At 36.3% G+C, this 13,818-nt stretch overlaps 1 protein-coding gene across 1 annotated transcript in view; it reads left to right on the top strand.

Moving 5' to 3' along the window:
* AOAH (acyloxyacyl hydrolase) overlaps positions 1 to 13,818 on the top strand; it is an 89,992-nt gene that overhangs the window by 57,481 nt on the left and 18,693 nt on the right. The window contains exons 14-17 of the mRNA XM_088149981.1: positions 259 to 341; positions 3,101 to 3,137; positions 6,412 to 6,486; positions 10,760 to 10,932. Of these exons, the coding sequence (XP_088006107.1) occupies positions 259 to 341; positions 3,101 to 3,137; positions 6,412 to 6,486; positions 10,760 to 10,932 (368 nt within the window). The remainder of the gene's footprint in view (positions 1 to 258; positions 342 to 3,100; positions 3,138 to 6,411; positions 6,487 to 10,759; positions 10,933 to 13,818) is intronic.

Genomic DNA, 13,818 nt, shown 5'->3' with positions numbered 1-13,818 from the left:
GTGTCTGGATATTTTGTGTGTGCAGACATGTATGTCAATTTCTTAGATGTATATTCTGCTCACAGTGACTTACATGGAACTCGCCCTTCATTTTATGGCCACCACAGCAACCCTGTGAAGTATACTGCGATTCTTCCAGAAATCAAAGAAAGGGAAAATAACACCATTATGCCAAAGAAGGCTTATGTCTTGACACAACCTGTTCTTTAGTTAGACAGTATCAATTCACTGATCAGCATTTTGATTATTTTGTTTCAGAGGATGGACAGAGTCACTCTACCGCCTATTACGCAGAAGAAATCGCTGCAATCATAGAGATTACCAGAATATTTCTAAAAATGGTATCTTCTCATCTTTCATCTTCACTGGTGCTTACAGCCACGCTCCATAAATAGAAGCTAGAACACTGTAGGATGGAACACTTATTCTAAATTTAGACTGAGCAGCATCTTATAAAACTAGAGCTTCTATTCCTATAAAACTATAGTTCAAGGGGCGCAGCACATGCTTTCTGTATGAAGGTTCAGGTTCAAATTCTGCCATATTTAGCTCTGCCATTCAGTGCAGGAGAGACTGAGCTAGATAGATAAGGGAGTTTCCTGTCTCATTAAGGCAAATTGTTTGAAGTTAATTTTTAAAAATTCAGTGAAAAGGAAGGAAGGAAGGAAGGAAGGAAGGAAGGAAGGAAGGAAGGAAGGAAGGAAGGAAGGAAGGAAGGAAGGAAGGAAGGAAGGAAGGAAGGAAGGAAAGGAGACGAACCTAATTCTGTAGAATTCAGAATTGTTTTTAAAAATCCTAAAGTTTAAGATGAATATGTATAACTGGAAAAAATGTCTTAAAACATACTGGGTATTAAGGCTGCCATTAAACCTAATCAAATTATAACCAAATATAATTTGGTGGACACATTTCACCCATTAGATTTCTTTTCAGTACCATAACAATATGAATATTCATTTCACCCTTCAAAATATAGATGCACTACCTAGACCTAGCTTTGTAATTAATTTATGTACTTTGGCAAATCAGGAAACAAAATAGAACACCCAGGAAACCATCCTTCTGCTTACTGGAGACTCCATACCCATAACACATATGGCTTTAGCTGCAAATAATCATGTACAAAGTCCAAGAATTATCAGGTCATCTTTGGATATGGCTATGGCTTCTCTTGCCATGGACATGATTTGACTGAAGATTTACAGAGAAACTCAGGTTTGTCCTGGGTGATCTAAAAACAGACTACTTTCAACTTTTGATTCAGTACTAAATTGCTTTTACATATTACTGATGGAGAAACTCTACCTCAATCTTTTCCCCTTGACTTTATAGTTTCTCATCTATTCTTTTTTCATATTCTATGATGACATGTTCCACCTTGACCCTGAGCAGCTCATGTTCTGTTGTAACTTTAATGAGTGCTTTGCTCCATTGAACATTATGAAGGCAGGCATTTCATGGCAGGGTTGAATGCCGTTAGAAAAAGGAAAATGTTATTTTAATCTTGCTTGTCCAAAGAATCATACTTCACTTGAATGTAATTAGGGAAACCTTGAGCCTCTTTCATTTGCTCCATTAAATTTTATACTTTCTTTATAGCTTTGGGGAGCAAAGGGTTCATTAAGCCATAAGTTAAGGGCAGCTCACTATCAAACTATTCTTGAACAAAAGTTCAGTATAGTATGATCTGGAATTCCTTGAAAGCTGCTATCTGCCCATGGCTACTGTTATATAACTTTCCAATTTTTGTGCCCAAGGCCTTGCTATAAAAGCTTTCAAAGATTTGATTCATTGGGCTGAAGACCCATCCCTTTTTGGTTATGCAAAATGATACCATACTGCATTTGAAAGAAGTTCAGGAGGAAAACAATACCTAAGCTGCTGATGAATTTGGAGGCCTTCCTATGTAAAAGAGAATAATCAGAGCCCAATTAGCACTCTCAGGGAGATTCATTCATTCATTCATTCATTCATTCATTCATTCATTCATTCATTCGATTTATATAGCCGCCCATCTCAGACCAGTGATTCTGGGTGGCTGACAACAATAAAAACAGTCAACATTTAAAACAGTACTAAAAATTAAATATAAATATAAATACAGCCGAGAGATTTTTCAGAACTGTCGGTACCAGCACAGGCCTGGGCATAAAGCTAGGTCTTCAAGGGCTTCCAAGGTATAATTTATCAGACTGCAATGTAGGTGTTCTGCCTTGTATTCATCAATTCTGAACTGGGAACTCAAAGCTTCTCCCACTTGATTCATCTTTTCATCTGTCCTTCCTTTGCTGCCTCCTAAAATCAGCAGGTTTTAGGTACATAGTGCAGAATCTGTGGAAGAAATCATTATGACAAAGGGAAGAATGAATGGGACACCATAGCTATTCCATCTTCTGGTTTAGTATTAAGTAAAGCTTCATGAAGGGATCTCTAAAATACTAATCTAGCTTTCCTTGACCTGGGCACTTTCCAGATGTATGAATTTCAACTTTCAATTTTCAATGACTAGGTTGTGGAATTCTAGAAATTGAGGTCCACACATTTGGAGGCTACCTAGCTTTTGAAGGCCACATTAATTATATGGTATCAGTTTGATCAAAATGAGATGTTGGGAACCCTAGGTATGTAGTCCACATACAAATCCCAGAAGTTAGAAGATTATGTTCTGAACCTCTTAATTTACTTACTAAATCATGGAAGATAAATTTTAGTCTGCCACACGATGTGGATACTATCATTCTCCAAGTTATTTAGTTAAGAACATGGCAGTATATTTGCCCCAAAACTAAACTGCTGTAATAATAGCTCATAAAGTTAGAGTATGTACTTTGAAACTCAAGATTCCATTCTACTTCCCAACTCAGCTGTGTTCAGATTTAACATATGCCAAAGTGGTAAACTTTGCAAATATACTCCCATCTTAGGATATACTGACCCTAAGCCATAAAATAAAAAGGAAAGAAACTCTCTCCATTTAAATTAAGTAAGGTTGAATTGTCAATTTTATTTATGGCAACTTAAATTATGTACTTCATGTATTAGTAGATAGTTCATTCAGTTGCCTTAATTTTTCTTGTATCCTATTACTTTGGTTATTTAGGTGCCTCTTCAAGAAGTGCCCTACATCTTGTTCAAGGGTAAGTAGTAAATAAGATTTAAATAGTTTGATTCACAACTGAAATAGCAACGTAGTAGTAGAATGCAGTATTCCATCATATTACTATCATAACTCCTATAAACTAGTTCACATTTATTACAATATTTGGTAGAAAGTACCAATAGAAGAGAATATGTGTAGCTCAGGGTTGAACTATGGAATCCTTGGGGTTCTCTGAGCGTGGTTGTTTTCTTGCAAACGCTTCGTTACCTGGCTAGGTAACTTCTTCAGTGCTAGAGAGGAATGGGGTTTGCTCTCTGTTTATATACAGTGGTATATAAAGTGTAGAAAGTGTTTTTGGTAGAAAGTGTCTGGAAGTATCATAGCAAGGTTGAGCAGGAGGGTTTTAAACATCTGTACTAAACACTGAGGCTGCTCAAAACAGGCCAGCAGTGCTTTCATATCGTTTGGCATCTTTTCCTTCAAAATGTTGGGGAAGGGGAGCCAGAATGGTTGGAGCTAAGTGTGGATAATTTTCATCATTTTTTGATTAAATGATTTGCCTTTGTTTTGACTCCAGTGTTGGGGCAAATTATAGTTAGGTAATCTATATGAACCTTGTCAGGTTCATATAGATTCTTTTCAGCTTATAGATTTCAAGGAGGTAGACAGGATGTATGGAGAGATGAGGGCTACCATTTGTTTGCTTGACTCTTACCTTTCTTGACTAATTAAAACAGCAGGTTGGGATTTGCCCCATGATTAAGGAAGGTGTTTAATACTCCTGAGTGTAGAATATATACTGAGACTAATTTGATCACCTTGATAGATGGCCTACTCCAGAAACTAGATGGAGACCCTGCTTCTCTGTTTGTTCTTCTAGAGCTCTCAGCAGTTTTTGATACCATTAACCATGGTGTCCTTCTTGTTGCCTGGTGTTATTGGACCTTGGTAGAATTTTCCAGTTTTTGACAATGGTTTGACACCTCAGTCATTAACATACAGTATTCTATCTTCTGTGCTGTTTAACATCTACATGAACCACTGGGGAAGATCAGTTGGAGTTTTGGAGTAGGTACCAATGACACTAAATTTACTGCTTCCTACCATCTAACTTGAAGGAAGCAATCAGCACCCTTGATCATTGCCTAATCTCACTAATTGGGTTGCATGAGAAAAAATAAGCTGAAATTAAACCCAGACAAGATGGAGCTGAAGTTGATAAGAAGAAGACTGGACTGGGATACTGAGGTGAAGAATATTGTGGATGAGGTCCACTTCCCTACGAAGAGCAGGTCTGTAGTTTGGGAATACTCTTCATCCACAACTGTCACTGGATTTGCAGGTGACAACTCTGACTCAGAGTGTGTTTGCACAATTACAACTAGTGCAACAACTGCAAGCTTTTCTGAGCTGATCGGACTTATCTAAGTACTGGGCAACCTTGGAAAGTATTTGAAAATTGCAATTACCATAACATGCAGCAGCCAGACTATGACTGGTGCAAGGTACAGTACATACAATACTGATACTGAAAGAATCACACAGGCAACTAATTGTCTACTGGGCACAACTTAAGGTTCTTGATCTTTAATGCCCTAAATAGTTTAGGACTAGATTACCTGTGAAATCATCCATTTTGAATGTGCCCAGTTACTCGGGTCAGCAGGAGAAGAACTTCTGAAAATGTAAACCCTACTTTCAGAACTCATCTATCTGTAATGTTAGACAGGACCTCTTCTGTGTGGCTCTCAAGCCATGAAGCACTCCCCAAGATGATGTGTGTCCCCTCCATTCTTCTAGTATTTAGGAAGGTGGAGGAAATACATCTTTATTGCCAAGAAATACATTTTTGTCAATTATTCCAATGATTGATTTTTTATCGGGTTTTAATTGCATGAATTTTGTTTTATACTATATTTTTTATGGTTGCAAGCTGCCTTAAATATTGGTTCAAAGAGAAATGTGCAGTATGAATTCAATAATAAAAGAATTTTTATTTATTATTAAATTATATATTATTAAATTATATATTATTAAATTTTATATATTATTAAATTTTATATATTATTAAAAAAAATTAATTTTTAAATGAATCATGGGTGGGTTGGAAACAAAAACTCTAAGTAAGGACCTCAGGTAAATACTCTTGTGCAGCGTAGAAGGGAATGTTGCTTTCATGGGGTTAATTAAATTACTCAGTGAAAAATCAGAACATATACTGACTCAAGAAGTTCATGCCCTTTATTGTCTACAGTATACCCTAGTGGTCAGAGTATGGGAAATAAAAAACTGAAATTACAAGTGAATTTTATCAGAGGCAATTGAAAGGTATTTGCACTTAGGAAACTCAAATAAATAGTACTGTTTTGGTTGTAGTGTTTGTGAAAAAGAACTTGGAATAGTAGTTGATAATGAACTGCTATTCCAAGTTTTTTTTTCACAAACACTACAACCAAAACACTACTATTTCCATCCCATATCTGTGAACTTTATTTGTCTGAATATGAATCAACAGCATGACATGGCTACAGAAAAGATAGGTGCAATTTTAGGATGCATAAATGGAAATGTACTTTCCAAATCACAGAAAACAAAAATAGATCCACTTTATTCGATGTTGGTCATATCCTCCCTCAAGTATTGTGTCCAGGTCTGGGTCCCATGTTTTAGGAACGGTTCATATAAACTGGAATAGGCTCAGAGAAGGGCAGTGAAAGTGATTGGGGAGGAGAAATTAAGTCTTATAAATAGAGATTGAAGAGATTGGATGATCTTGCATTGTTCAGCCTTGGGAAGAGAAAACTGGGTAGGTGGGAGGAGGATATGATAGCATTCTTCAAGCGTCTGAAAGATTACCACACACAAGGTAAAAAACTATTAACTATCATTCCAGAAGGCAGGATGCAGAATAAGGTATCTAAATTATAGAAAAGCACATTCCAGTGGAATGTTTCCTAATAGTGAGAGTGGACATTCATCAGTTATGAATGGTTTTATTTTGGGGTTGAACTTGATGAATGGAATGGGCCTCTTCCTTAATCTATTAGAAGAGCCACGCTGCTTCTTTTCTATATGCTTACATTATACAAAATGTGACCACAATTTCTCCACTAAGTGTGATCCTGACTTTATATCTTCTTTTATTCCTATAAATACCTATGGAACTGCTTTTCGTCAATAGGTTCGATATAACTGGAATATATTGGATGTCACAATATGTATATGTATAGGATGCATGCATATGATCATTCATGGTATGTGTAGATTTGATAAGTCATTTTAATTTTTTTAAATTTATTTTTCATTTCTAGCTTAGCAAGGAATCAACAGTTCGACAAACCGGCAATAGTTATTTTTGCAATGATTGGGAATGACGTCTGTAATGGGTAAGATTAAAAAGAAAATTAACACAGAATGTATCCATACTACAGATTTAAACTAAGCTAACAGTCATTCATTCTTTCCAGAGATGACAGATTTATTGTACCTTCATTAACCTATAATTTCAAGGTTTCTTAAGCAGAGACAAGAATGAACTGCTACAAATTTAATTGTGTAGTGTAGGCATACCCTTATTTTATATTGTGTAACATCCTTGTAATGTTATATTAAACATTCTGACTTTCTATGTGTATCCATGTTCGCCAGTATTTTTACATCTGAATTATTTCCTTTCATATATATGTGTGTACAAATATTTTTGCAGGATGTTTTCTGGCTGGCTTTGTCAGGTACATGCAGTAAAAAGATACGATTAATAAATGGCGGCAGTTGCATTAGTATGCAACTGCAACAACGTGTACAATGATTTATTAATGCATAAGCTTGATATGATGTCCTAAGTGCAATAAAGAATCTAAGGAATTTGGATGTTCTCAGTAATTGGTGACATTGGTTCCACTGAATTTCCATAATATCCTCTATCCCATCACACCCATCTTCCCCAAATAGTTGTATTTATTAGTTACAACTCCCATCATGATCAGCCATCAAATAAAAAGCATTTGGAAGGTGCTGGATTGGTAAAAGATTGGATTCACAATATGCATTCCCTTAAGCCTTCATTGGAACCCTCCAAAAGTTGTTTTCCATTTGTAAGTTGTAATTCAACCAAAGGATAAAATTATGAAAGCCATAAGCAGCAATCACAGTCATTATATAGGTAGTCTTCACTTAACAACCATTCATTTAACGATGGTTCGAAGTTACGATGGCCTCGGAAAAAGTACTTTACGACCTGTTCTCGCACTTACAACTGTCGCAAACTGTCGCACCACCCCCCACAGTCACATGATCACAATTTGTGACCTTTTTTACAATGGTTATTAAGTGAATCACTGCAGTCGTTAAGCAAATCACTGCGGTTGTTAAGCAAATTCTGGCAAAAAATATCAATTGGGGAAGCTGCATTCACTTAACGACTACATGATTAACTAATTGACCATGTGATTTGCCTAATGACTGTGGTGATTCACTTAGCAACCATCATAGAAAAGGTTGTAAAATCAGGTCCAGTCATGTGACCCGCTTAACAACCACCTGTTTAACAACCAATTTTCCAGTCCCTAGTGTGGTTGTTAAGCGAGGACTACCAGTATCTTCATTTAATTTTAATCAAGTTTATATGTGAATGACATTAAATTTTGCTTAATTTGGTTCAGCCCAGTTCTTTGTCTTGGCTCTCTACTTTTTGGGTTGCAGCTCCAGTAACCCCACCATTCAGAAATAAACATTAAATAAAATATATATGCAATACCAAGAAATGCAGTTCACTGTGCAAAATCTTAGCAGTGACTTGTCTTCTTTTTTTCTCCTGAATGTATCTGGACATACTGAAATGGGGAAACAAGGCTTGTGTGCATCCATAATTTCCATATTTACATCAGTTAGCCATTAATTTGCCATCGACAAGGAGTTATTTCCCTTAAAATTCTGTTGTATATTTCTGATTGTTAGTTCATCAAGTTGTACCATTTCATCCTTTATCTTATTTCTGTTTTAAATACTTTCCCCTCCTTGGATCTTTTTTTCATCATTACAATGTGATCCTATTCTTTTCTACTTCAGAGAAAGCCTATTGGGATCACTGAGACTTACCCCCATGTTGTGAGCTAGGCATTGCAGCATACTTTTAAACTAGCTGAAGTATGCAACTATATAATCCATTTGCTTCAGAAGGAAATTGGATGCCATTCTACAAAATGCACATGAATGTTCAAATCTGTGGCCCTAAGGGAAACTGCTATTCATTCTTGCCTCCTTGTCATGATGAGAGATTCCTTCTTGAAAGACACTGAATTAAATCCATTTGGAAAACTGTAATCCAAGAAGAGTTAGAATATGTATGGAATGTAAGGGCCTTCTCTGTGGTGGCTCCCTCCCTATGGAATATCATTTCCCTGGATGAAGACTGGCCCCCACCTTGATACTTTTCTGGAAGGCCCTGAAGACATGGTTCTGCCAGTGGGCCCAGGGGCTGATACGGAGCTGATCAAGTAGTTGATTTGATTGTGTGTAGCCACTGCAGGGGTGGGGGGTTGATGGGCTTTTTGTATTGTGGATTTTAATTCTGTAAGCCACCTGGAGTCACCATATGTAAGTTGGGTGGCCATTTAAGTTTGTTTAATAAATAAATGTATGGAATAAGAGATTTGATCTTTACAAGTTAGCGTATACAGCTTTTTTACTTAAAACATTCTTAGATTTAACTCTGACTGATGATCATAAGAGACTGATATTTTTGCCTATTATAAGTAGCAGTAATGTGATTTCATAAATATCAGATCATATATTCATGTTCCAGAGTTAAAGATGGGTATAATAATACATTAACATTACAGAATCAGATTTTGTGTGTGGGTGTATTTAATTATAGGATTAAAAAAAATAGACTGATTTTTATTATTTCACTGTATTATTGGATTCTAATAATCTGATATTTAGGGCTGTTTTAATATAATAAAGCCTTCTGATTGAAACAATGATAAGACAACCAAGTTCTACATGCTGTGGAATCAGCTAAAGGACATACACTATGAAGTCATAACAGTACAAGAAATTGAAGACTGAGAAATGCACTTGTGGTAGAGATAATGAAATTGGCAGCTTGGCACTTTCCCAATAGAACTTAAATTGCAATGGCCAAATGGGAAGATGTGCAAAAATACAGACAGATGGTACATATTTCATAGCCTTCCAAGGCATAAATGTAGGACAGAAAAAATAATGAACATGAGCATTAAAAATACATAGAAAGTGTGACTTTTTAAGGGCTTTGTTGTTGTTGTTAGATTTACTTTTGTTTCTAAAATTGATCATTTCCACAGTAAAATTCCCATTTTATCTGTGAAGTGAAGGCACGATAACAAGAAGGAAACAAGATCTGACTGACAGGGGCCAGAGGCAATCTGTATTTTGAAATAAGAGATAACAGAAAGAAATGATAGAAAGGGATTAGAATTCTGTCATGCTAAATCAGGTGTTATAGAACTTGCCCCCTGCCCCTTCTGAAAAAGCTTTATCTTTAGGGACTTCCGTTAACTGCTGAGACTGAATGCATGTGTGAATACAATGATTTGTCAGTTCAACGTTTAATTTTCCACAATCCCTACTTCTCAGAAAAGAAACAGTCCATGTTTATTAGACTACATTAACATACACATCCCTAGGATCTTTTGAAATTTTAAGTAGAAGGGCAGGATTGGGATGGAGCTGGTCCAGGCCTGCAAAGTTTTGTAACCCATTCTTCAAAATAGGCCACTGTAGAATCACAGAGCTAGAAAGAGTCTTCTGGCTAATTCCATGCTGAGTGCCGGGATCCATATTAAAGTATCCCCAACAGAAGTCTGCCCCGCCAGTGTCTGAACACGTTCAGTAAAAGGAAAGTGCTAATGCAGTGTTGTCCAAACTTGGCCACTTTAAGATGAGTGGACTTCAACTCCCAGAATTCCCCAGCTATCATGGCTGGCTGAGGAATTCTGGGAGTTGAAGTCCACTCATCTTAAAGTGGCCAAGTTTGGACAACACTGTGCTAATGCCTTTGGTAGTCAGCTCCAGTGTTGAATTGCTGTTACTGTTAGGAAGTTTGCTTGGACATTCATTTGGATCCTCCTTCCTGGACATTAAAACCATTATTCCATGTTCTGTGCTCTGGCACAATTGAGAACAGATTCTGACTAGCTTAATAATCCCTTTGGTTTGGTTTTGCAAAGATGGTCTGTCTCCAGCAACAGAGTTATAAACTACAAACCTGCTTGAGTTCAAATGCAGCCCTGCAAAATACATTTTCAAATTTTTGATGGATTATATGCCATCAAGTCGTTTTCGATTCCTAGTGACCACATAGATAGTTTTTCTACATGATGAACTATCCCTAACCTATTCTTTCAGGACTCTCAACAATACACTCATTGCTACTGTAACAGAGTCCATCCACCTCGCGGCTGGTCGTCATCTTCTCTTTCCTTCCACCTTTTCCAGCATTAGAGCCTTCTGCAGAGAGCTAGGGTTTCACATAATGTGTCCAAAGTAGGGTAGTTTGAGTCTGGTAATTTATTTTAGTTTGTTTTCAAATTAGGTAGCTTCCAAGAAGACAATGCTCGTAATTTATACTTATGGTTCATATGAAAGTGTGTGGTTCTTTTTTTCCCTCTTTTACAGAAGTCCGGACACATTGAAAAAAATGACACAGCCTCAGCAAATGCGTTCCAATGTTGTGAAGACTTTGCTTTACTTGAACAGTCACCTTCCAAAAGGGAGCCATGTGGTTTTGATTGGCTTAGTAAATGGTAGCTTCATCTGGGATACCATGCACAGCAGATACCATCCTCTTGGTAAATATGATACCTATCTTCTTTCTTGGGTTTGAAGGCAGATTCTGAGTTTCTGAAGACAACAGTGAAATACAAGTTCTTTCTGCACAGAAAGATGTACGTCAACATTGTACCTACAGTTCTTTTAGGCAGAAATCATTAATGAGAGGACTTCTTTAACTGGCAGCATCAGCAGTTAAATACCTCACATATTTAAGAAAAAAGTAACTGTGTGGTAGGAGGAAAAACAGGGCTATTAATCTTTAAAAGGTCCATAAAGCACCAAATTGGGCAGAATTGTAGTTTGCATACTTCCAGAGTTATCTGTAATAGTTTAATCTCTATTTCAAACTGATGATAGATGTTTTTCTTCCACACTCATCTACTAGAAGCTAGTCATCCAATGAAGCTGAGCCCTGGGAGATTTAGGGCAAATACTATGGAAAAAAGTGCTACCACGTGCAGTGGAGGGCTAAATTATGAAATTTATCACAGGACATAATTATGGCCACCAACTTGCTTGCAGTCTTTCCTTTCCTACTCTAGGAACAGAAAGCTGGGTTATATAGTTTTTTTGGTCTGATCCATTATAGCTTACTATCAACTTTATAGGATCATAAACTATTAGTTTCACATCCCATTCTAGATTTATTTGAGAGCCAAGCTGGAAAAAAGCAACCATGCAAAATAAATGAACATATGAGAGAGTGGTGTAATAGTGCTTGAATTCATGTCACCTATACAGAATTATAGGTGTCTTTCTTTTACCTTTAAAGCCAATCCCTACGCTGTATAAAAAGTGAAAATTGATATACACGAAGTTGTTTTTCATCTTCTTCCTTGATGTGAAATGGCTAAATTTGTTAGAGAGGGAAAGGCTAATTAATAGGTAAAGCATCAGTCATTCACTCTTGGGATTTGAACTGATTATTATACAACTCACTTATCTTCCTGCCTGAATTGGCTAAGAAAAGGGGGGGGGGAATTGTATATTCTTTGGGACTGAAACAAATGCTGTGGTGGAAATCTGACATGTTTCCAGATGAACAGTTGCTGGTGCAGCTACAATATGCAGCCTTTTCCTTTTTGCTGTACTGGTTTCTTCCAGGAAAGAGAAAATATGGAAGAGAGGATGGAAAACACAGTAGAGTTACAGTGAAAAAACATCATCTGAAGCCCTTGTACAATTCTCTGAATGAGACAAGGGGGTGGCACCATAAATGCCACACTAGGAAGCCCTGTGATCAAACTGCTAAAAAAATCTTTGGTTTTTAAACTAAAGTTTTTATCTTTAATCAAAGATTAAAACACATTGTTTTAAATAGAGTGGTGGTGGGGTTCTTTGTTTTGCTTTATTTACTTAATAAAATAGAACAGAATAAAACAATAACAAACAAGAGAAAATTTTGAAAATCAACAATGCAACAGCATCAAAATTATACATATAAGGAAGATATAGATATTCTTTGTCCGTACAGTGAATTGTCCATACATAATCTATGTCTAAAAGCAACTCATTCATAATAAGAAGAATCAATACTCGGCATGTATGGAAGTTGAAAAAGTTGTGGAAGAGGGTTGAGGTTCTTTCTCTTTCCAAAATGAAACTGCTCTTCAAGAATGCTCTTTGTACGACATTGAAATAATGTTAGAGGGGAATATAACTATGATGGAACTAACAGAAGCTCTAAAAAAGCAGAATGTTGGGAAAGCTCCAGGTCCAGATGGGCTGCCAGTGGAATTCTACAAAACCTTCCAGGACATATTGAGCCTCCAACTATTGGAAGTTATGAATGAGGTTATGACAAAGAAGAGGATACCCAAAACATGGACTGAAGCATATATCACACTTATACCAAAGGAGGACACTGACCCACAACAGGTTAAAAATTACAGACCTATATCTCTATTAAATTCAGAGTATAAAATTTTTGCTTCAATATTGGCAGAAAGACTAAAAAGATATTTAAATAACTTTATTCATGCCGATCAAAACGGATTTTTGCCAAAGAGACAAATTAAAGACAACATGAGAGTAATTCTGGACACTCTGGAATACTATGAGGCACACCCTGAAAAGCAAATGGCCTTGATATTTTTAGACGCACAAAAAGCCTTTGACAACGTGAATTGGCGATTTATGTTACTGCAATTGGAACAAATGGGCTTTGGTAAAAAATGTACCCAAGCCATTGAAACAATATATTATAAGCAGACTGCAAAAATCATGATAAACGGAGATTTAACAGAACAGATAGACATAACAAAAGGGATGAGACAAGGCTGTCCACTATCACCCTTGTTGTTTGTCTTAACATTAGAAGTGTTGAATAGGAATATAAGAGAAGAGAAAGAAATAAAGGGAATGAAGATCAAAAAGGAAGAGTACAAACTACAAGCCTTTGCAGATGACCTAGTATTTATACTAGAGGACCCATTGGAAACAGCATCTAAATTAATTGAAAAGATAGAAGAATATGGAAAAGTAGCAGGTTTAAAAATAAATAAAGATAAAACAAAGATATTAACAAAGAACATGCTAGCAAGGCGAAAGAAAGAATTGGAAGAAGTTTTAGAAATACAGGTCACAAACAGGGTTAAATGTAGTACATTAAAGGAGGATAATTATGTTAAACTTAAACGACAGATTGCAACAGATTTGACAAAATGGGAGAATTTACAATTATCAATGATTGGGAGAATATCCACTATTAAGATGAATATATTGCCTAGGATATTATATCTATTCCAGACAATTCCAATTCGTCTAGGGAAAGAGTTCTTTGATGATTTAAATAAAATTGTATTGAAATACATCTGGCAGGGTAAAAAAGCAAGAATAAAGCTTAAATTACTACAAGACGCAACAGTAAGAGGTGGGTTTGCCTTGCCTAACTGGGAATTATA

This window comes from Python bivittatus, unplaced genomic scaffold, assembly GCF_059951505.1.
Source record: "Python bivittatus isolate LINGU-HERP-01145 unplaced genomic scaffold, Pbiv_v1 ctg000610_np1212, whole genome shotgun sequence".
In the NCBI taxonomy this organism is placed as follows: Eukaryota; Metazoa; Chordata; class Lepidosauria; order Squamata; family Pythonidae; genus Python; species Python bivittatus.
This window is presented reverse-complemented; position numbering and strand designations above follow the sequence as displayed.